At 36.1% G+C, this 22,091-nt stretch overlaps 1 protein-coding gene across 4 annotated transcripts; it reads right to left on the bottom strand.

The window, feature by feature from the left end:
- Positions 1 to 535: 535 nt before the first annotated feature.
- On the bottom strand, positions 536 to 21,374 carry LOC137949558 (K(+) efflux antiporter 6-like). Of its 4 annotated transcripts, none has more exons than XM_068795632.1 (20): positions 20,937 to 21,366; positions 20,556 to 20,599; positions 18,958 to 19,016; positions 18,722 to 18,800; positions 18,498 to 18,559; positions 18,254 to 18,329; positions 18,024 to 18,098; positions 14,369 to 14,440; positions 14,185 to 14,268; positions 11,979 to 12,047; positions 10,614 to 10,691; positions 10,212 to 10,300; positions 8,611 to 8,707; positions 8,463 to 8,516; positions 8,182 to 8,277; positions 3,727 to 3,915; positions 3,552 to 3,629; positions 1,723 to 1,767; positions 1,237 to 1,329; positions 536 to 999 (listed from the first exon to the last, which is right to left on the bottom strand). In XM_068795632.1, the coding sequence occupies exons 1-20, from the start codon at positions 21,145 to 21,147 to the stop codon at positions 982 to 984; spliced, it is 1,668 nt and encodes a 555-aa protein (XP_068651733.1). In that variant the 5' UTR covers positions 21,148 to 21,366; the 3' UTR covers positions 536 to 981. The 4 variants fall into 4 exon arrangements, 3 of the variants coding, with proteins under 3 accessions (XP_068651733.1, XP_068651732.1, XP_068651731.1); XM_068795631.1 differs by having other exon boundaries at positions 536 to 903; XM_068795630.1 differs by having other exon boundaries at positions 536 to 1,062; positions 20,937 to 21,364.
- Between the last annotated feature and the right edge of the window lie 717 nt (positions 21,375 to 22,091).

The following is a 22,091-nucleotide window of genomic DNA, read 5'->3' as shown; positions in this document are numbered from 1 at the left end:
TAGGATAAACATTTGAAATGTCTAGGATTTTGTTTTTTCATTTCCACATTTAGGTAAAAGATGAAATGAAGGAGGCTGGATTTACTGGATTGGAGAAGTCCATGGGAACTGAATCACGTCACCTATGCTATTACTGTTTATAAGTCCCCGATTCGACAAGGGGTCTATGCAAAAACTCGGTTCAGGTCGAATTTGGAACACTAAAAATCGGGAAGTCGGTTCCTCACCTGATCCAATTCCTTGATGAGAAGCAATGGAGATGGCTCGCCTACTAGTCTTTGGAGCCAATACGCTACTCGAAAGAAATGCTTGACAATACTTCCTTTTAATACAAAATCAGCCTTTCTTAAGTGACAATATCGCCTCTTTGACGACACTCACTCTAAAAAACCCTGCTGTAATGCAGTTCAAAAAACAGTAATCACCTACTAGTCTGAATACGGATTCAAGCTCATGATACAAGAAATCGGGTTCCATATTTAAAATAAAGCTAATTTAAAGCTATATTTACAAATTATCCTTGTTATTGGGGAAGGCCGTTAGACTACACTTCAATAGTATCTAGAAGTAATCAAAAGATACAAATTTGGTAAGTTCTTAAATACAATAGACATTTTCCAGAATTGAACCGATATCATGAAATGGGATACAAGAATCGATTGACATATTCTACAAATTTCACAAATGACTGCAACTAGCTTGCAAGATGCAACCGAAAAAATAAAATCAAATACATTTGCAATTTACATAAAATTGGTATGTCGTAAAATTCACTTGATCAAAATCCTGGGCATTCACATTTGGAAAGCGTTGTAGTTATATTTCCGCGTGCCCAGGCAGGCTTGGAAGGAGAGATGGACGAGCAGTTCAACAAATGTCTCTCTCCTTCGCACTTTTAGATACCTGTCCCCCAGAGTATAGATAAGCCCACGAGGTTAGCTGGAATTCCACCAATATGTTTTTTTTTTTTTTGTTTTTTTTTCATGAATCATGAGAGCCCTGGACCATCAAAGTAATACGCTTAGCACTGTCTGCGCGAAGGTTATCACCTTTAAATCCCATCTGGAAGTTGAAATCATAATTCAAAAGTCTTTTAACCCTTTGTTTTCAAGAAGTTTCACAATAAAGGAACAACCAAAATCCTTCTTCCTCGAACATAAATGATAATGAATCACAGTATCACCCTAGAAATCAAACTAAATTATGAAGGGACAATTTGAGAACAGGAAGTGTTACCTCTATCTGACTGCTATCTGGAGAAAACCACCGTAACAGAACCCCAAGGTGTACTACTGCAGGAATAAGCTTGAAAAGCAAAGGGGTGGTCACCTGCACATATTTTGCAAGTGATATAAACCACGCAAACAACTGAGAATTACAAGACAACAAGATTTTTAATCTTCTTTGAAATGTTCTTCTTGAAGAGAAAAGCAAACGAGAGTAGCTATGCTGAAAAGCATGAATAACATTTGCCCCTAGATGCACTTCTATTTCTTGCTAAATCAACATTTGCTTCTTTATATATATTGCTTGAGCATGGAACATTTGACCTTCGATGCACTTCTATTTCTTGCTAAATCAACATTTCCATTTTTATATATTTTGTTCAGCATGGAAGGCACACAAACAAAATCAGTGGTATGTTCCAAGGGTTTGGAGACTTGCACATCCTTTTACAAAAGAAAATTTCATAATGAGAAGTCAAGCGTCAGAGAAAATTACCAGACTAAGAGCTGTTGTACCAAGCAGCAGGAGGTACAATTTACCCTGTAAGAAACGTAATAGAAAATGAGTAACACCAACTTTTTTAGTCTCTCTCCAGCTTTTTGCAATAAAATCAGTTTGGAATTTTGTTTAGCATATAAGTTTCACCCTTTTTGCAAGAAAATTGGCCCTTTTTGTTTTGTGTTACAAAGCTGGGATTGTTTGATATCTATTCTCTAGTTTGAGGGAGAGTGTTAAAATACCAGTTCAGGGGTATTTTGTAATTTCTCATATTCTTATTTATCCTAGTTTATGTCTGTTAGTTAGATAATTACATTATATTCTTTTGTTTCAGGTTTTATTCAAAACAGAGTTATATTTTAGGAGTTATGTGGTTTTTGAAACTAGGGGTATTTTTGTCCTTCTAGTAATTGTTACTTAAATCCCTAATAAAAGAGAGCTCATGCTTTTCAGGAACAAACTCCAACACAGCCAAGGCTGCTTCTCCCCTACCTCTTCTCTCGACTCTTCTCCTCCTCTTTCTCCCTCAAATCTCCTTCTTTACACATACAATTATAGATAAGATTCCACATTCACAATGTATCGTACATAATAAACGGAAACATCAGCGATATTTACTACATCTCTAAACAACATCAGTGATATTTATTATATCTCTTAACAACATCACTAATATTGGTTATATATATATATATATATATCACGAGGCATCCTTCAACTATTGGGGTTTAATGAAACTTTGGTCAGCGGAAATAATTCCACATAGCTAATGTCCAGAGAATCTTGTGGTTTTTAGTTGCCAAAAGACCTCCTTACTTCAGGTAATAATATGGGATGAACTTGGACCAATTTTAACACAGTATAAGAGTAGGGTGACTACCTTGTTTGCCCTAGTTTACACCCCATTTAGTTTGTATCCCATTGCCCATGTTTCACGCCCGTTGTCTATTTATTTAGGCCTGGATTTGAGGAGGGAGTATTAGGAGGAATAATCCTACATACATGATATGTTAGAAAGATTCCTGTGCAATTAGTAGGAAAGATTATCCTAAATTGGGATAGTCATTTTGAAATAGATCTAGACCCAACTTTATCAACCTTCAAAACTATATTTGCTGATTCATTCAAAATCTGAATTTTTCTGTGCATTGTCGACTATTAAATGGATTTGCATACAGAAAACATTATGTTAATCTGGGCATGAGAAAGATATAGGACAATTTTTGGAGAAGTTCGAAACAATACAGATTCATCATCCAGAACCCCACAGAGTGCTTAAGAACAAAAAGGGTTACGCAGATAAGCGCATTTATTCAGGCACAGCTCATACTCCTGAACGTTCCAGTTAACCTTAAAAAAGGGACTATGTATAACCAATGGCACAAGCCAAGCAGCTTAGCATGAGTCTGCCAGAACTATTCTACTAAGTAAATGAGGAACAGTTTTGTCAAGCTATTATTACTTAACATCTGAAAAAATATTGAAAATGTAATCAATATCAACATCTAAAAAAACTTGTGTTTCTGGTTGGGGGTTTTAAATAAATATTTCATGCTGAAGGAAGCTAAATGTACGGTAGGACCATTTGTAATTAAGGTTTTTAAGTTCCAACCCCTTACACTTGGATATATTGCATGGCTAATGTTTTCCAATTGTAATTTTACTCCCTAGTTTTCATAACTAATTCAATGTTTATGAATTAAAAAAAGGGTTAAGTGAACACCATCTGCCACAATCACACCATACACCAATCGAAACCAAGTTTATGATAATGAGTCGCACTTCATGAACACTTTGCCATGGATTGAATTTACAAAATAACTGACCTCAACCAGATGAAGATTAGAAGCACGGCTGAGAAGTACAAATGCGAATTCACCAATTTGTGCCAGAGACATGCCAACCTATGAAAGTAAATGATGAGAAATAAGATCAATCAATATCATTATACATACAGATCAATAAATTCATTCATGTGGGCAGCAGAAACTAAAGCCTTACAAGCACCGAAGTCTTATTGGTGTAGCCAAATCCCTTGACTACGGTGGTGATGACTAGTGTTTTCACTATGATCACCAAAATAACAGCTGCCACTAAAATATCCACATGGTCCCAAAGGAAATGAACATGGATTAGCATTCCAATGCTGGCGAGAAAAAGAGCAGCAAAGAAATTACGGATAGGCTCGATCTGCAGAAAAGAGCACATAGGTTATGATGAGAGCTGATTTCATGACATCTCCATGTGAGTATTTAAAATGTGCACTATTTAAAGAAAAGGTTCTGAAAAAGTGATAATAAATAGAGAAAAAGGAATGAAGGGAGAAAGAAGCACATAGGTTATGATGAGAGCTGATTTCATGACATCTCCGTGTGAGTGATTTAAAATGTGCACTATTTAAAGAAAAGGTTCTGAAAAAGTGATAATAAATAGAGAAAAGGGAATGAAGGGAGTAGAAGGAAGTATATGAAGAAGATGAGAAGAATGTCTAAGAGAGAGAGCACTCGTTGAGGGCTAAAATTTGAACCCTCTCTATCTTAAAAACTCAAGTGAGAATAGTATCAATTTATAATAATGCCCCACTATACATAAACCCTTATAACTTCCTAAATACAACTCAAAATAAACTGAAAATTGAAACATAGAAATCTAACAAGAAGACTAACTTACTACCATCTTAAGGACATATAACTATAAAAAATAACCAAAATGCCCTATATGTATTTTAACACTTCCCCTTAAGTTGGAGCATAAATATAAAATAATCCCAACTTGACACAAAACAGCAAATGCTCACGTCTTCCATGAGGTTTGGTAAATGCATCACTTAGTTGTTCACATAAATTAACTTATGGTGTAAAATCTTTCCTCGTATTATAACATCTCTCATAAAATGACAATCCGCCTTGATATGTTTAATCCTCTCATGGAAGAGTGGATTACTTGTAATAAAAATTGTTGTTTTATTGTCACACTTCATAATCATAGGCTCCATAATGAAAAATTCTAACTCAATAAGAACTGATTTCACCCACATGAGTTCACTCACCATGTGAGCTATAGTTCTATACTCTGCTTCAACACTGGATTTAGTCACTACACTTTGTTTCTTACCCCCAATAAAGTAACAGTATTCTATCGTAGACCTATCCATCTTGGATTTGCATAATCCGCATCAGTGTATCCTAATAAATCAATCTTTTCACAAGGAGTGTATAATAAACCCTTTCCAAGAGCACCTTTCAAATATTTCAAAATTCTATAAACAACTTCTAAGTGTATGTTGTGTGTGTTATCCATAAATTGGCTAACAACTCCCACTGCAAATGATAAGTTTAGTCTTGTAACAGTGGTGTAAAATAACTTATGCACTAGACGCTATACTATGTTTTATCCTTAAGCTCAGGACTTTGATCATCGTGAAGATTAGTATTGACTTCCATGAAAGTATCCACTGGACGTGCACCTAAAATACTCTTGTAGCATATCTAAAATGCATTTCCTTTGAGATAGAACAATACCTTTCTGACTTTTAACCATCTCAATACCAAGAAAATATATTAGTTGTCCTAAATCCTTTGTCTGAAAATGTTTTGTCAAATACACTTTTACTTGTGTAATTCCTTCAGAATCACTCCCCGACAATACAATGTCATCCACATATAAAACAACAACCCGATATTGTCTCCTCAACATAAACATGGAATGATCACAATGGCTTATTAAAAAAACAAAATTCATAACCACTCTACTAAAATTTTCAAACCAAGCCCGAGGACTCTGTTTCAGACCAAAAATAACCTTCTGCATTTTGCACATCTTCCCAGTCTCCCCTTGAACAATATACCCAAGAGGTTACTCCATATACACTTCATCTTGCAAAGCACTATATAAAAAAATGTGTTTTTGATATCTAACTGATGTAAGGCCCATCCTTTATTTATCGCCACAAAAACCAAAATTCTGATAGAGGTAAGATGAGTGACTAGGGACAACGTATTGAATACATAAATACTATGATTATGGGTGTAGCTTTTGGTTATCAATTGAGCTTTTTACCTTTCAATACTCCCATTTTCCCTGTATTTGATGGTATACACCCATCGACATCCTACAATGTTAGCAGGTGGGTCAAAAAGTGTCCTCCATCTCTTCATCCATATTTTGTTTTCACTTGGGCAACGCTAAGGCATTTTGCATTGTATGAAGGATAGAAGAAGCACACAAAGACAATGTAAATGATTTAAGGACGGTGACAAAAGATGAAAGAACACATTTAGAAACTGAATAAGAAGTAAATGACCTTTTTCCTTTTTGAGGTGCAATGAGTAAGGGAATTAGAGATTTCCGAATCTGCCAATGAAGAATCCAATAGTTTGACTTGAGAAGGAGGCTCTTGTTGATGTCTACAATATCTTTGATACACTTGCAGTGGCTTCGAAGGTGATGGTGGTGGATGCGTGGGTGTAGTACCTGCACTTGAACTACCTATTACAACTACAAGAACTAGATTTTGGACAACTAGACTTTCTTGAACAAAGTTCGATATAAGTGGTGGAGATGCACAAGATAGTGAAAAATAGGGTGTATTCTCAATAAATGTAACATCAACAGAGATATCAATTTTCCTTGTAAGAGGATTGTAGCTCTTGTATCCCTTTTGATAGCATGTATAACCCAAAAAACACACTTGATGGAATGTGGGAACAATTTGTGACTATTAGTACCAAGAGACTGCTGAAATACTTGGCATACAAATCATATACTTTGAATAAATTATTCTCTTCAGATAGAAAAAAATTCAAAGTAATCCAAATTTCCTTACACGTCTTGCAACTCATACCTAGTCACTAAATCTAGGTTTGTTAACAAGCCAAGTCATCACCTGACTATCTTCTGCTTTCCAATCCTCTGTCATAAGAGGAGGAGGATCCTCCTGAAGATACGTTACCTCTCTTTGCTTTAAAAAACATAAGAACTGATCTAGACAAATTCAAATAGTTCTTCCCATTTAATTTCACTGAGGTAATCTGGATAGAATGAACATCATTACTCTCAGAACTTCCAAACACAATCAAATATAGTAACAGCCAATATATAATTGTAGCAAAGATCAATCCAGAATTATACTAAAAAATGCAACACAAAACTTGTGCTGATGTAGGTCAGCCCCACATAGAATTCGACCTGAAGGTTTGTCACTTTTTTTTTTTAAGAATGCTAATGCGTGTCATCCTTTTGTCGCTTAAACTATAACAAGGATCACTTTTAGACCCTGCTCAGCATATTTTTCAATTTATCGCTCTGAGCAAGCATTACACAAACTTTGACAAGTTTATGCAGGTCCATATCTGCTCCAAATCTAGGATGAGATAGGGGAAAATCCACTAGGGCACAGTAACCCATAGAAACTGCTCAAAAGGCAGTACAAGCCATCAACCAAGTGGCTATGACACAAGGAATGGAAAGATCTCACCTTTATTAGAAGTCGCACACTTGAAAATGAGAGCAGGAACTGCAGAAAACTTCCCAAGCTCAAATTTATTGCTTTGATACAATGAAAAGTTGACAATAAAGAGAGAGAAGAAATGCACGTAGAAGATGAGGGAGCACTCGTTGAGGGCTAAAGTTTGGGCCCTCTCTACCTTATAACTCACAAGTGAAAATAGTATCAATTTACAGTACTGCCCCTCTATACATAAACCCTTATAACTTCCTAAATACAACTTAGAATAAACTGAAAATTGAAACATAGAACTCTAACATGAAGACTAACTTACTACCATCTTAAGAGGGACATAAAAATATATAAAATGACCAAAATACCCCTATACATGTATTTGAACAGGTCCAAATGAAAAAAATTGAAATCGATCATTTCGTTTCAAATATGTATTCAAGAGAATCAGCAAAGCTTACATGTATGTTTTACCCAAGGCACTAGCCAGACAAACCTATAACAATTTACATATGACAAAGAAAATTCCATAATCAGGTAAACGCCATGCATCCATCTAAGATGATATCATTTCAGATACTCATAAATATATATGAAACACTTCAATATCTCAAGCCAGTAACTCCAGTCAGGTTAGCTGGTGCAATAATTCACTCTCTTTATTTATTTATTTTATTTTTTATAATGGTGCAATGATGTCCCTACAACTTTCAAAATAAAAGATACACTAAGGATTGGTCTACATGTTTTTCTTAGGAGGTTGTGATATGGCTGCAACTACCAGAGTGGATCGATAGTAGAAGCTAAACTAGGAATTATCAAATCAGTAGAAAACCAAATTCATTGAATGGCAAGATTATTCAGAGCTGAACCACTTAGTTCAGTAAAACTAGACAAAATCCTGACTTTGGTGAAAGAGTAAGTGTAGAGTGTTTTACAGGTATAGACCATGTACACAACTTCTTGCCAAGGAAATGAAAAAGAAAAGCAAAAAAAACCTGTTCCAGGGTATGTTGTGAAAGATCAGTAGTCGATATCATCACTCCAGCAGCGAATGAACCCAATTCAAGGCTTAGACCCAACTTGTCACTACACTGAAATAAACCAGATAATGGAATAAAAAATGGAATTAGGATAGTGGTGACTTGCATAACCATTTTAGATGTCACAAAGTGAAGATAAACATGAAGCAAGCAACAAGTGACATAAGAGAATACCAATCACCACTAAAGCATAAGTAAAAATTAACCAAAAACAAATAAGAGGTGCTAATACAAACCCATGCAACAAGTAAACAAAATGCCACCACTGCCAATTGATAAAGTTCATTTGTCTGCCAAAAAGAAAAAGTTAAACAGAATGTAGAGCATGTGATTTGCAACATAGCAGAATGACATACATAACCTTCTATAAGAACTTTGAAATACCTGAGAAGAAAGGCTGACCATTAGCTTAAGAAACCGAGGAACACAAGTACGAGATAATATGGAAAGAATAGCCAAAAATGTACATAGAAGCACCATCCTGTCAGAGAAGACAAATCAAGTGTATACATTTCACTCTTACACGAAAATAAAAATAAATGGGCAGATAAAACAAGAGCAGGCCATAACTAGGAGTCGAGATCGTTTAAAAAAAAAAAAAAAACTAGGAATCAAGATCAGCGCTGAACAACATTGTTGCTTGGATGTCCAGATGACATATAAGGAGGTGACACCTTAAGGCATTACTTCTGTTTACCATTTTTAACGAAAGGAGCAGCAACAGTGTTTAGTATTTCCAAATAAGTGATTTCTCTGGCTAAATAACTGATTTATTTGAGCAAGTCAGACACTTTTTTTCTAAGGCAAATCACCCACTGAATGACTGCTTTTTTTCTGGGCAAACAACTGATTGTCCGAGAAAATCATTGATTTTTCTGGCAAATCAGTGATTTTCTATGAAAAACAGTGATTTTTCTAGCCAAATCACTTATGTCTTTGAGTAAGTCAAGCATTGTTTTTCTAAGGCAAATCTCCTGTGTCAATGCTTCTTCAAGGAAAATCACTGTTTTTTTATTGCAAAAGTACTGCTTTTCAAAATCACTGCTTCTTATTGACAAAGCACTGTTTTTTAAAATCACAATTTTTTATAACAAAATCAGTCTTTCTAGCATATCGAAGTCATGGGCGTTTTACTGTTGTTTGAGAGAAGACGAAAACAACAAGAGTTTTCATTACTTTTCATCTCTGGGTGAAAGCATGACTACACGTTATCTCCTTATTTGTCATTCAGACATCCAAACAACATTGTTGTCCAGAGCTGAACCAGACCTGAGATATTGCACCCTACATAGATTTTTAAGCATGTGAAATTATTGTTCGGATGTCCAAACGACAAATAAAGTGCGTCACACTTTCTCCCAGAGATGAAAAGTAATGAAAGTTCTTGTCCTTTCTGTTTTTTTATCAAACGGCAATCTCAAAAAAAAGCTGACTTCCATATGCTAAAAAAACATTGATTTCTTAATAAAAAAATGCTTTGTCAATAAAAAGCAGTAGTTGAAAAAACAATGATTTTGAAAAGTAGTGCTTTCACAATAAAAATATATGATTTTAAAAAAATAGTGCTTTAAGATTTGTGCCTTGAGAAGAGCAATTTACCTTAGAAAAAATAATGCCTGACTTTGTCACAGAAATAAGTGATTTGGCAGGAAAAATCACTGATTTTGCCAGAAAAATCAGTGATTTTCTCGAGCAATCAGTTGTAGAAAAAAGCAGTGATTCAATGGGTGAGTTGCCCTAGAAAAACGGTGCTTGACTTACCCAGAGAAATCAGTGATTTGGCAAGAAAAATCATCGATTTTCACATAAAATCATCTATTTGGAAATACTAAATGTCATTTCTGTTCCTTCAGTTAAAAATTTAAAAAGAAACGGTGCCTTGACATCTCATCTCCTTATTTGTTGGTCAGACATCCGAACAAAAAACAATGCTGTTCAGAGATGATCCAGACTCCATAACTAGGATGTGTAGGTGTTTCACTTACGATTTAGTCATGGATATCACTCCTTGGACGACACCAGATGTACCACCTAGAACAGGTACCAATGCAAAAAGCAAGCCAACAGCACAATCCTAGCATGCAATGAAGCTTGATTATTTGCAAGCGGTCTTTTGAAATAAGATAACATCAATAAGGAATGCAAAAATTTAGGAACCCATAAGTGTGGAATAGAATTGGAAGAATTAGTCCTTTTCTCATTGTAAGAGATTCACTCTCTTGATGCTTGTTTGCTTGCCTTTTGGCTTTTTAATATAATCACGCTATTCTCACCAAAAAAAAAAAAAAAAATGGAAGAATTAGTCAAAGCATGACAATCTTTAGTTCCTATCAACTTTCTCTTCTTCACAGAAAGTTCATGTGGAGAAAATCAGGGGGAAAAAGTACCTGGAGAATGAGGGTGCCAATAGTGACTTGTCCATGGAGAGCATTGCTGCTATTTCTTTCCATTAAGAACTTCAGGACCTACACATAAATTAAATGTTTAATTTATCATTAACAGAACAGTGAATCCAGAAACACAAGTGGATCATTGGATAGATGTCAGGCAGAGTATACTGATGGTTGTGAGTTTCGAACTCCCTATTGCAGCATCTATCCATACATTCACACAAATAATTCAACTTATCCTTAGAAAGTTATTCATTTGGAAAACATTTTGAAAGACAGCTTTAAGTAGCACTTCTCATGCTCATACAAGCAAAATAGCAGTTACCATCCAGTACAAAAAAGTCCTAATAAATGTAAACACAAAACAAGGCATGTATCATTTAGCTACTCAGGTTCAAAAGCAACATTCAAGAAGATACTGATTGTTATTCAACATTGCATAGCAATTTTAAATGAGATCTGTTACCATCCAGTACAAAAAGGTTGTAACAAATGTAAAAGAAAAACAAGGCACGTAGTATTTAGCAACTTAGGTCTTAGGTACAAGTGATGGGAACATTCTAGAGATACTGCTCCCATTTAAAATTGCTATGCAGCGTTGAATAACAAACATATATCATATAGCAGCAACAAATTCAGATCACTTGGACTTCATACCACTGGTCAATACTAGCAACAGATAATAGAACCAACTGAAGAAATAACTCAGAACAGCCAAAATGACTGCTGACAGAAGGCATGCTATAGTAAGTTGAAATGAAGTATTTTCAGGGAAACAGGTAGATACTTAGCTGGTCATATGTTTCGGTCTCTTTTTGTTTCGTTGTCAAATAAGCAAATAGAACCATTAGTGTGATTCTTTATCTATTTCCTAACTTTTTTCAACTTGTTTCTTGAGAAATGCTGATGCCAAAAGAGCTGAAGACACCTGAGGCAGTAAAATCCTTGCAAAAGGAATAGTGCTGTTAATGCTAGTACCTCTCTAGGAAGAGCCAAAATCAACAATTTCAAATTGGCCCCTAGGAAATGGCTGCTTTAGCTAGCAAATGTGGTCAAACTTTAGCCGAACTTGCAAACTAATACCATAATAGCCGTTAAAATTTAATGTAAATTTAATTTTAAACGAATTAAGAAAATTAACAATGTCATCTAGACATTCTTGAACCATGTAAACATGCAAGATGCACAAGGATCAATGATTAAGTAAACATAATTCCTCCCTGCAATATCTTGTTGTAAGGGGAGGCCCCCCTTGATGTATTCTCTTGCTTTGCTTCGTATAAAATCATCATCGTTTCAAAAAAAATAAGTAAACATAATTAAAACAGATAAACATTTTCTGAACAAATATTGGGAAAGTACCACTGCTGTAGAGGACATTGACAAGAATGCACCAACAAATATCCCTTCTGAAGCTTTACCACCACACAACTGCAGAAAACAAGCATGTCGGAACTCAGCAAAAGTGAAGTGAGGGAGTATTTATATATACAATCTTCAACTGCATTGATTGATAACAAAACTCACTATTTGTCAAATTTTTCTTTAATAGACTTAACAATTGGCAATGTTATGAGCAACACAATATACTAAGCAACAAAGTACTGGCCGTGGAGGACATCTTCGGAAACTTTTATCATGCTTCATAATTAAGAAAAGTAAGAGAATTTCAAGGTTATTCATTCATATTTGAGTTTCGTACAGATCACCTACTGCATAAGGTTTGCAGGTTACTGAATTTATTAACAATCCCATGATATTTCTCAATTCACATGTCGGAAGTATGTTATCATGCCTCTCATATTAAGTTAAAACACTGCAAGTTTTCTACTAATGATTATTCAAGGAAAGTAAATAAAAAAAGTACAGCAAATAACTTCTCACATTGACATCCCCTCAGTCCATGTAAACTGTAGAATTAAACATTTTGGATGATCTTTTAAAAAAGTTAATAGGAGAATAGGCAGCTATTCCTTTCAGTTTCTGTGTGCCTATACAACTATATATGTTTTGTAGGTCAGGACTTACTTTGTCATCCAACAAATCTGTTTTGAGACAACGCTCTAGATGACATATCTCAGATCATGAGAATTTTGAGGCAATGTGCCCACATTCATTACTAAAATGTTTATTTGTTTAAATGATAATTTTTAATATGGCAAAAATATGTATTAAGTCACAGGTACCGCATAATTTTTTAAATTAAGAAGTATGGCATAACAATTAAGCATCAATCAACTGTTTCACATTTCCATTGAGGATATTAGATACTAAAATTACAACCTTTTGAAAGAAAGAGAAGAAATTACAATCTTTTTAGCTTCTTTTTTTTTTTTTTTGAATGAAGATGTATAAGCTATTAAAAAGAAGGAGAAAGACAATCTCTATAACTTCTAAGAGTAGAAAACATTTAATTTTTGGGAACTGGCTGAATGTTTAGATCGTATGTAATCAAAATAAAAAATAAAGTATGAAAGATATTTGCACTTCAATCATACTCAAGAAGCATCCCTGAATGAGAACAACATGCAATAGCCCCGGCAGTCATATTCTGTCAGAAGACCCCTCACTTTCAACAATTTTTAGCTTTAGATAAACAAGGAAGTGATAAAAGAATTGCACCAATAAGAAAGCAGGCAAAATTGGGCATTCTTCTATCTACTTCCAGTACTGTTTGTCTTTTACAATCTTCTCTCTTATATACACATGCTGATTGAAGACTAATCCATCTCTAACAAAAGAAAAACTATAAGAGGAAGCTTCGACTCTTTCCTATAACAAAAGCAGGTGACATGAAGTCAATCTCCTATAGAATATTCAGAATGTCTTCATATGTCAATGGGGCAATCTTGAATGTTCTTATTTGCCCCCAATCTCCTGATAGACCTTCATTGCACCCAAAAATCTAACTTGCCATATCAAATTTCACCATTAATGCATACCCTCAAACACCACAAATATTCTATTGGAAGCATTATTTGATTTCTTCTTGATTATTAAACATTGTATGCCTCAGATTTTGAACTTTGAGGCCATTGTATTCCATGTGAGAGCACTGGAATCCATCAACGGCTATATGTGGATGGGTAAACACATTGAAGGTAAAGTTTTGCACTGAGAAAATGCATAACCATGCAATAAACAACTCTTAATACCCATGTCTTAGTTTTAAGCAATTAGATGCCACAGGAAGCAGAGCATCACATAAATATAGCATACGTAGGTTGGAAGATTAATTAGTGAAAAGCAATGCCAGAAATGAGTCCCTCCCTTGTAATTTGCTCATTTGAGCTCTCACTTAATAAAATTCAGCATCATTTCAAAAAATAAAAAATTAAAAAAATACCAGAAATGAGAAGAAAGATTCACTCTGCATATTAGATCCCAATAGGTGGTACTCTGAGCATAATTTGAATGTTTAAGTAAAATTAAGTGATGAACTAATTAATAAATCATTCAAAAATGTCAATTAATAAAAAAAATCAGATATGCTAATGGAAAAATTATGGAACTCCTGAGGGCAACATCAACATCAGGCCTATGTTGCTGATAGAATGAAGAACCATACCGAAGTGATAATGCCACACAAACACATGAACAAAAATATTTGGAGTAGGCCCCCCAGAACAGCCACTGCTCGAACAACTCTGAGCTGCAAGAAAAAGAAAGACATCAAAGTCAAAACCTAGCTATTGTGGAGGTCCATAAATCAGCACAACTAAAGTAACACAGTGAACATATCATAGGCTGACCTTAGTTGTCGAGAATTCAAGACCCAGAGCAAACAGAAGGAAAATTACTCCAAACTGAGCAACAGTCTCTACCTACAACAAAGAGCAGCATTTGTATCATACTATGCCAAGGAGTAAGATTCACTAAGCTAGGCCAAGAAACTTTATAATATGCCCGAGGAGTAAGACTCACTAAGTTAAGCAAAAATACTTTCCAATTGAAACTATATTGGCTAAAGCAGACACATTAACTCTTCCAACTCCCTTTCTTTTCTTTTTTCCTTCAAAAGATTAACAAAAAGCCCAAAAACATGATGGAGGCCTAGCTCTGCCAAAGAGCCAAATATGATAGCAGAGTCAAAAGGTACAAAAGATATAAACTTAGACACAAAGTAGTGAGAATGACGACTTTTGGAAATAAGATGTTGCTCAGCCCCATTTCTAGAATACCCGGACACCATTAGCTGATATGGGGTGTAGCTTCTATCTGTAGCTCCAAGAGATAGAAGTATCATGCGGTAGGTCTGTGCCTCCTCAGAAATATACCAAAGGCAACATGGATGAAACATTGCCATTTTTGCACCATTTGAAGACAACTTTTTTTCTGTTTCTTTTTTCAGAAAATCCGTGGAGAAATTTCAGGTCACCTTTGAATTGCAAGGAGTCCTGAAAGCTTGACTTTTAAGATTTTAATGCCTTGAAAGAAACATATGATTCTTTGTTTTTTTTTTGTTAATATATACATCCTTTTAAAAAAAAAAAAAAGAAACATATGAGTCCGATGTCAAGTGGAGTTTTTAATCCATAGGAAGCCACATTTAAGTGTGGGTTATAGTTCCAAAAATGCCATGCCAGTCAGCTGGTCCAAGTTTCCCTATCAACTCAGTGTCAAACTTAAGTATAACATATTCACTTGATGAGGAGTTAAAAGAGGATAAGATACGAAGCTTAGAAGGGGAGATGGCAGTAAAAATCTCCAGTATTTCTAATCATAGCATCTGAGTACAGCTCAGATCCATCCATGATGCCCACTCATGAGAGGATTTAATGAGAAATCTTTGCAATTTTGCCATGGTCTAGGAAACTCAAGACTATATCTTGGCAAGCCAAGAAAGAGGCCAAAAAATAAAAAAGTATTAAACAATAAATTCTCTAAATGCAGCTGGAAAGCATAATTTAGTAGTGAGAGAGGGTATATCCATATTAGCCAACATTTGAGCCAGGTTCCATCCCTAATTAACTAGTCACTTTTCTAACTCAACACCCAATAACATTTCTTAACTTCTTCAATGTGGGACTACTCCCACTCAACATTTTCGATGAACAAAAATTGGTGTCATGAGGAGCAACAGCCCTCAGATGGGTGAATTATGACATCATTATGCAAATCTAACTTCTCTGTAATTATAAGAAATCAATCAAATGTGAACATAGCTGCATACATAGGCTATTTGTCCAGGTGAATTTCTAGCCAGAAAGAGGGATTTGCCTCTCTAATTGTTTGTGCCCCTTTTGATTAATAAAGCTCATAAGTTTCAGAAAAAAAAAAAAAGGCAGAGTGAGGGATTTCATCAAGGTGACAAGCCCTGGTCACATCAGCAGACCTTTGAGCTTCAAATGTGCCTAGGGGGAGACTCCTCATTTCTTTTCTTTTTTATAATGGTGAAAATTTATTAAAAGACAGCCAAAAACTACAAGAAACTAGAGGGGACCTCCCATCACTACAAGAGATTGAAGGGAGGTTCCTCCCTTAGCAAATTCATCAGTTAAAGAATTAGCTAATCGGGGAACATGGGACCAGCTACAAGAGAGGGTAGAGACGATTCTGTGAAAAGTAGGCCAATGCTGACGGGGGGGGGGGGGATCACCATCGGATGACAACCTAGGAATCCCCTTCAATAATGAGAGGTCCATGAAGCCAATCACGAAATATGGCAAAACCCTGGTAGAGGCCAAAGATTTCAGCAGCAGTGGACTCAGAGTGTCCCATAGGCCCGGCATATTAAATCAGAATAGATCCCGTATGGTCACGGAAAGCCCCACCACATCGAGCAGGCACTGAGTTTCCTTGAGCGTTTCCGTCAAAATTTAATTTGATAGAGCCAGGTGGGTTGGGGGGGCAAGGAACACTAGCTGAAGAGCTCCTGGCCATGTGAGCGATGCAGCGCCAGTTAGTCCGCAATGAGATGCTACTAAAGTTGCAGAAATCCTTGCAGGAGTGCAATCAGGAGGAGATATGACCCACAATCAGATCCAAAATGTCTTCGATGGTTCTGAATTTTTGGTTGAAGCAGCAGTTGTTCCTTTCCTGCTATTGTAGCCAGGGGATATGCCCAGACAAGCAGATAGAAGAGTTTTCCCCAGCTTGGGAAGGAGAGGATCCAATGGGATCTGGCGAGCGCTCATCAGGTTCTCGGGCATGCAGAAATGAAAGCCTGTGTACTGCAAGACTCCTCGTTTCTTTGCCTTATAGTATCAAACTCTCCAGGCAACCAAACGAGAAGTAATCTACTTCCAACCTGTTTGCACATCTCATCTGGACAGGAAGTCCTAAGCCCATATCTAGAATGTTCGAATACATCTGCAACTGTCCATTAACCAACTCCTAAAGATTTAAACAGAAAGAGAAAGAAACTTTCATGCATCCTGAACCTTGAAAGAATTCCTGCCTCAAGTAATTATGTTACCTCCAAAGATACCTATGGCCTCCATAACCTACCAACTGATTGACTGTTATACCACAGGTCTCTGATGATACTCTCAGTAATAGCCAGAGTCTTTGTTTCCAGAACAATTGCCTGATTAAATTCATTTTCTTTAAGACTTCTCATATAGCTACTTGGTTGGTTGAGCTGCCAATGCTGCAAATATTCCCTTCTAACATAATCATGGAATATTTTCCTGAATGCTTGGTACTTTGAGGCTTTTACATCTTAAACCACTCATTATATGGAAATCTGAACCATGAAATAGCTTCATTCCAGAGGATACCAATTTGATTCATCAGAATGCTGCTGGTTTTGCCTAACATAGGTGTAAAGGGTTTAGTGAATTAATACATCATACCAAGTTTAGAACTTGCTCTAGTAACAGTTGCATGATGGTTGACTCTAACAATGGTCTCTCAGCTTGCTGGTTCAATAATAAGATTCATGTTAGCATTCTCATTTAATGCCTTCGGAAGCCTCTTGGAACATTAACTCAGCAATCTGAAACAGGGCTACCATGCAGGTTTTTACTTTTTGAGATTGAAGTGCAGAGACTAAGCCCTTTGTTTCCTGCTTCTTTCTTATGATTTTTCCTACCTTTCACTAGAATCCCCTTTAAAAAAAAATTGAACCAAAAAAAGTAAAAAAAGAAATGAAAACAACTGCTCTCGTAAATATCTATGTCCAGCCACGAGACCATGGAAATATTAGAGTGGCTACAAGACATATTATAACAACCAAATCTTCAATTTAGCAACACTTTGAACATGAAACTGGAAAACAGTCGCCACACTTGGCCCATAAGCATGGTCTTAGATTCATGCTGGCTTTGGGGCTGAACCCTCTGGAGCACTTTTTCAACACTTCATCTTTCTCAATAATAGCTACTCTTGGTAAGCGACACCAAAACTTAAATTTCATGATGTAATACTAAGACAGCATTATGTTGCAAAAGCAAAACATCTTACTTGCACCATTTCACTGATAAAACTGAAACCCCCAGGTCCAATAACTGATCCTGCTAGCAAATATCCAGTAATAACCTGCAAAATTGGTAGAAAATAGGTACACCATGAAAGCAAATCGAAACGAACATAAACATCAAAACACAATGCCTGAGTGAAACTGAAAAAAATCCTCGTGAAGGACAAATCATTCTAGTTCATAACCAAAACTAAGAATATAACAACAATCAGACCGGTTGTCCAGCACAAGCAAAGGCAATGCCACCACAAGTAGCAGAAACAATGACCACTACCAAATCTGATATCAGCCTGCAAAGATAATAATTTGAATGGGATTGAAAAGTTAAAGTTAATTATTTAAACCCAGAAAAACATAGAATTTATGAAATAGCTTCAATGATCTTGATGGATCATCTATTAGGTAATTCACTATCCCATTGAGTAAGAGCAACAATAAAGAAAAAGAAATTGGTTTACCTTAAGTCCAGCTGTAAAGCAGGGTACTTCAATTTAGGGTTTGATATGATGAAAACATTATCCTGAAAAGAAATTTGCAACCAGGGAGAGCAAATATGCTGAGCCTCTAGAAATTCCATAAAGACTAAGCAAATACAAAAACTGCTACTTGAGGTATTAACAAATCGCTCAAAACTTTATCTATTCAATGAGATAAACATTTTCGCTGAAGTCTAAACCCGTACCTTTCTATCTATTAAGGTAGGAGTGTCTTCTGCTCGGTTTTCATTATCTAAATTGAAAACATCATGGAGCTGAAATGACCTGGCATAAGAACCATAAAATGCAAATAGCAAAAATTCAACATGGATTCTACACAAGGAACTGATGTTATCTGACCACAGTCAGATTTAGGTCAGCATTTCCAGAAAAGGAAGACATAAGATAATTATGTATAAATTCACATGAAAGAAGCATATACTTCTCTTCCTTGGTCTCATTTTTCTTGGTCTTAACTCTAGCTACTGTTTCCAGAACTGCCTGACGAACCAAAAAAAATAAAAAATAAAATAAAATCAGTAGGTATCCACAATTTCATTGTAAATCAAACACAGAAACCAACATTCAAATTAGACTGTTAGCAGCTGCATGAATGACCATGAAACACATTCAGGTTCTTTTCAATTTGTAAAAGAATAGTCTCACATAGATCCAGGATAAAAAAAATCCTATCCTATGCTTATAAATTGGGAAGAGACCCTCCTAACTTTGGCTAACTATTTTGGGATAGGACTGGACCCAACTTTAAATTAGAACGGATACCCATATGTGGGGCTCCACCTAAAATTGTCCATGAGAAAAAACCTTAAAGAGGGTCCACACACATGTGAGGGGAAGTAATAAGAATAATCAAACATGGATCCAGGATAAGAACGATCATGTGCTTATAATTGGGAAAGCGGCCCCTCAACTTCGGTACTATTTTGGGATGGACTTGACCCCAACTTTAACCTGATTGCAAAAAAAAAAATATTGCACTAACAAAAAGAAGAGAAAAGAGAAGCAATGCATGGTGAAAAAGCCTAAATATTCCAAAAATTGCACAAGGGTTTTGAAGAACAACACAATAGAACATATCTCCAAAAGAATTAGGGAGAAAGATAGTGCATTGAAACAAGAGCTAGATCTATATCCTCAGAAGAATTAGGGACAAAATCAAGCACTGAAACAAGAGGCATCTCCACCTGAAAGTTTACGCTTACAAAGTAATAGAACACCAAATATATCAGGGGCAATATGTAAATAAGAAAATGAAATCAAAGCTCCTCAAGAGATAGACTATTATAAAAGGAAAAAGCTATTACTTTCAGCATTACTTTGACTAGTTATTTTGAGATAGACTTGAACGCAACTTTGACATGGTATCAAAGTAAGTACTTGTATGTGGGGTTCCATCCAAAATTGTCCATAACAGTAGTCATAAAGAGAGTCCACTCACAAGAGAGAGTGTTAATAATAATCCCATATAGATCCAGGGTAAGAATAATCCTATACTTATTACTTGGGAAGAGGTCTCCTAACTTCGACTAGTTATTTAAGATGGCCTAGACCCAACTTTAGCATAAACTATGACAAATTTTATTTCAGAACTAGACTATGAAAGCTATTATAATGAGGAAATCAAGTTTTTCAGGTCGAAGACTGCATAATACGCCACAGGTTTTGTAAATGCACCATATTTCAACTTCAATTGCAACTACGTTTTGACAGGAATAAATCATGTATTAAAGAGCATTAGCGTGATAATTCTTCAAAAAAATAAAAAATGCAAAAGCTAAAAACTACCAGCACTGTAAATATTATCTTCCAAAAAGCAGCCAAATCCATTAATAGAAACCAAGAACTCCATGTCACAACAAAGCTATGAAATATTAAAAAAAAAAATCGTCAACACAGTACTGCAATACACATAATGAAAGACCTTAATTCATGCATAAGAGACTAAATCATGGCATGGTTGCACTTGCTGTAATAAAAAAATAATTCGATATCAATTCTGATAAAAAAATTATCAGAAACCTGCTGTTCTGCAACACTATTATTAAAGCCGCCTGCGTCAGCCACTGCAGAAAAGAGGAGACTAATCAGTATGCATCGAAGTCCATTTTTCAGCTTCCATCATTTCAATTGTGTATAAGCATCAGGGGCGTAATGAAATGACATATTTCTAGAAGAGAGTAAGCATTGGAGAATATTTGTGCAATGTGATTTGTGGAAGAGCAATAGTATTTAACCACAGCTGATCTAGCTAGGAGAAATTCAGTCGCCTAAAAAAACCACAATTCGATGCCCTAAACTTCACTTATTCAACACACATTTTGAAGTCACCACGTGGAAGCCGTATACAAGGCCGTAATCAACAAAAACAAAGGGGAAAGCTGAAAGTGCATATCTACGAACCTTCAGGCTGATCATTCTCAGTGAATTCCTTCTCAAGCGCGCGATCAATCATGTTAGCGAAGCTTTCCTCCTTGGATCTGGTCTCAGTAGCATTGCCGTCAGCAGATCCATCCGGCGATGTCGCGATCGTCGGAACAAAGGCGTTGAAGAAGAGGAGGAGGAAAGAGAAATACAAAAAAGCTCGAATGTGGAAGAGAGAGGCGCTCGTCATCGGAGGGGTGGAGGAAGACGGTGGTGGTAGCGGAAGTTAAGGGGCAGAATGCGGAGAGAAGTAAGCTTAACCGGGTTACAGGTTAAGTAGGCACGGGGTCGGTATTTGTGTTGTTTACAGTAGAAAGAGAGAGAGAGAGAGCAGATACAGTTGGAATCTGTTAAAACGCACCCGGCGCGAGAGATGTGACCTGGCCCACAACAGAGGGGGACGGTGGCGTGAAACGACCGCCAAAGTACGGCTTCCGATCTCGGTATAATGGACCGACCGAGTCGGAAGAATAAACATCAGCGGGATTGAACTTTGTTTTACGTCTGGATTGGCTCTTTAAAACCTTATTAAACTTCTTATTTTGTTGCCAACAAACGAATTAACAGAAATTTTATTTTTGAGGAGAGTACCCCCGCCAAAATCAAATCAAACCAGCCGTCTTTCTCGCTTTCGCGCCAAATTGCCATTGTTTAAGCCATTATCGTAATTACTTGAGGAACCACGAGCTGACTGCAGGAGTCAACATGAATCCGAACATCCCTGTTTGTTAAAAACTTAAAATAAGCGGCTGCTCCTCGTTTCGCTAAACGTAGCCAATAATTTTTCCAAATAGAGATGCCCATCGTTGCCCTGCCAGCCCAAACGAAACGTGTCTGGCCTAAGGAGATGCCATTTGAGGTATCTGACCTGAGCTTCGTTTCAGCTGCGGAGTTTCTTTGAGCTCCAGAGACCCGACCTCTGAAAACCCTATACACTTTTTCGATAGTTTCAGATTTCCAACTTCCTCTTTGTTGACTTGCAAACGATCTAAAATAACCACATTAACAGTCTTCTTCACCACTTTTTTTTTTTAAACTAAGAAACGATTGCTTGTATAACAAAATGAACAAAAAAATTGAAGATTGTTCAACTTACTGAGACAAAACGTGTTTCAGTCTTTCTTGTTGGAATTA

This window comes from Aristolochia californica, unplaced genomic scaffold (genome assembly GCF_029961685.1).
Source record: "Aristolochia californica isolate CCGP_79_NKW_82.1479 unplaced genomic scaffold, dmAriCali1.0.hap1 SCAF_14, whole genome shotgun sequence".
In the NCBI taxonomy this organism is placed as follows: domain Eukaryota; kingdom Viridiplantae; phylum Streptophyta; class Magnoliopsida; order Piperales; family Aristolochiaceae; genus Aristolochia; species Aristolochia californica.
The sequence above is the reverse complement of the archived record's forward strand: the minus strand, read 5'-3'. Positions and strand labels throughout refer to the sequence as shown.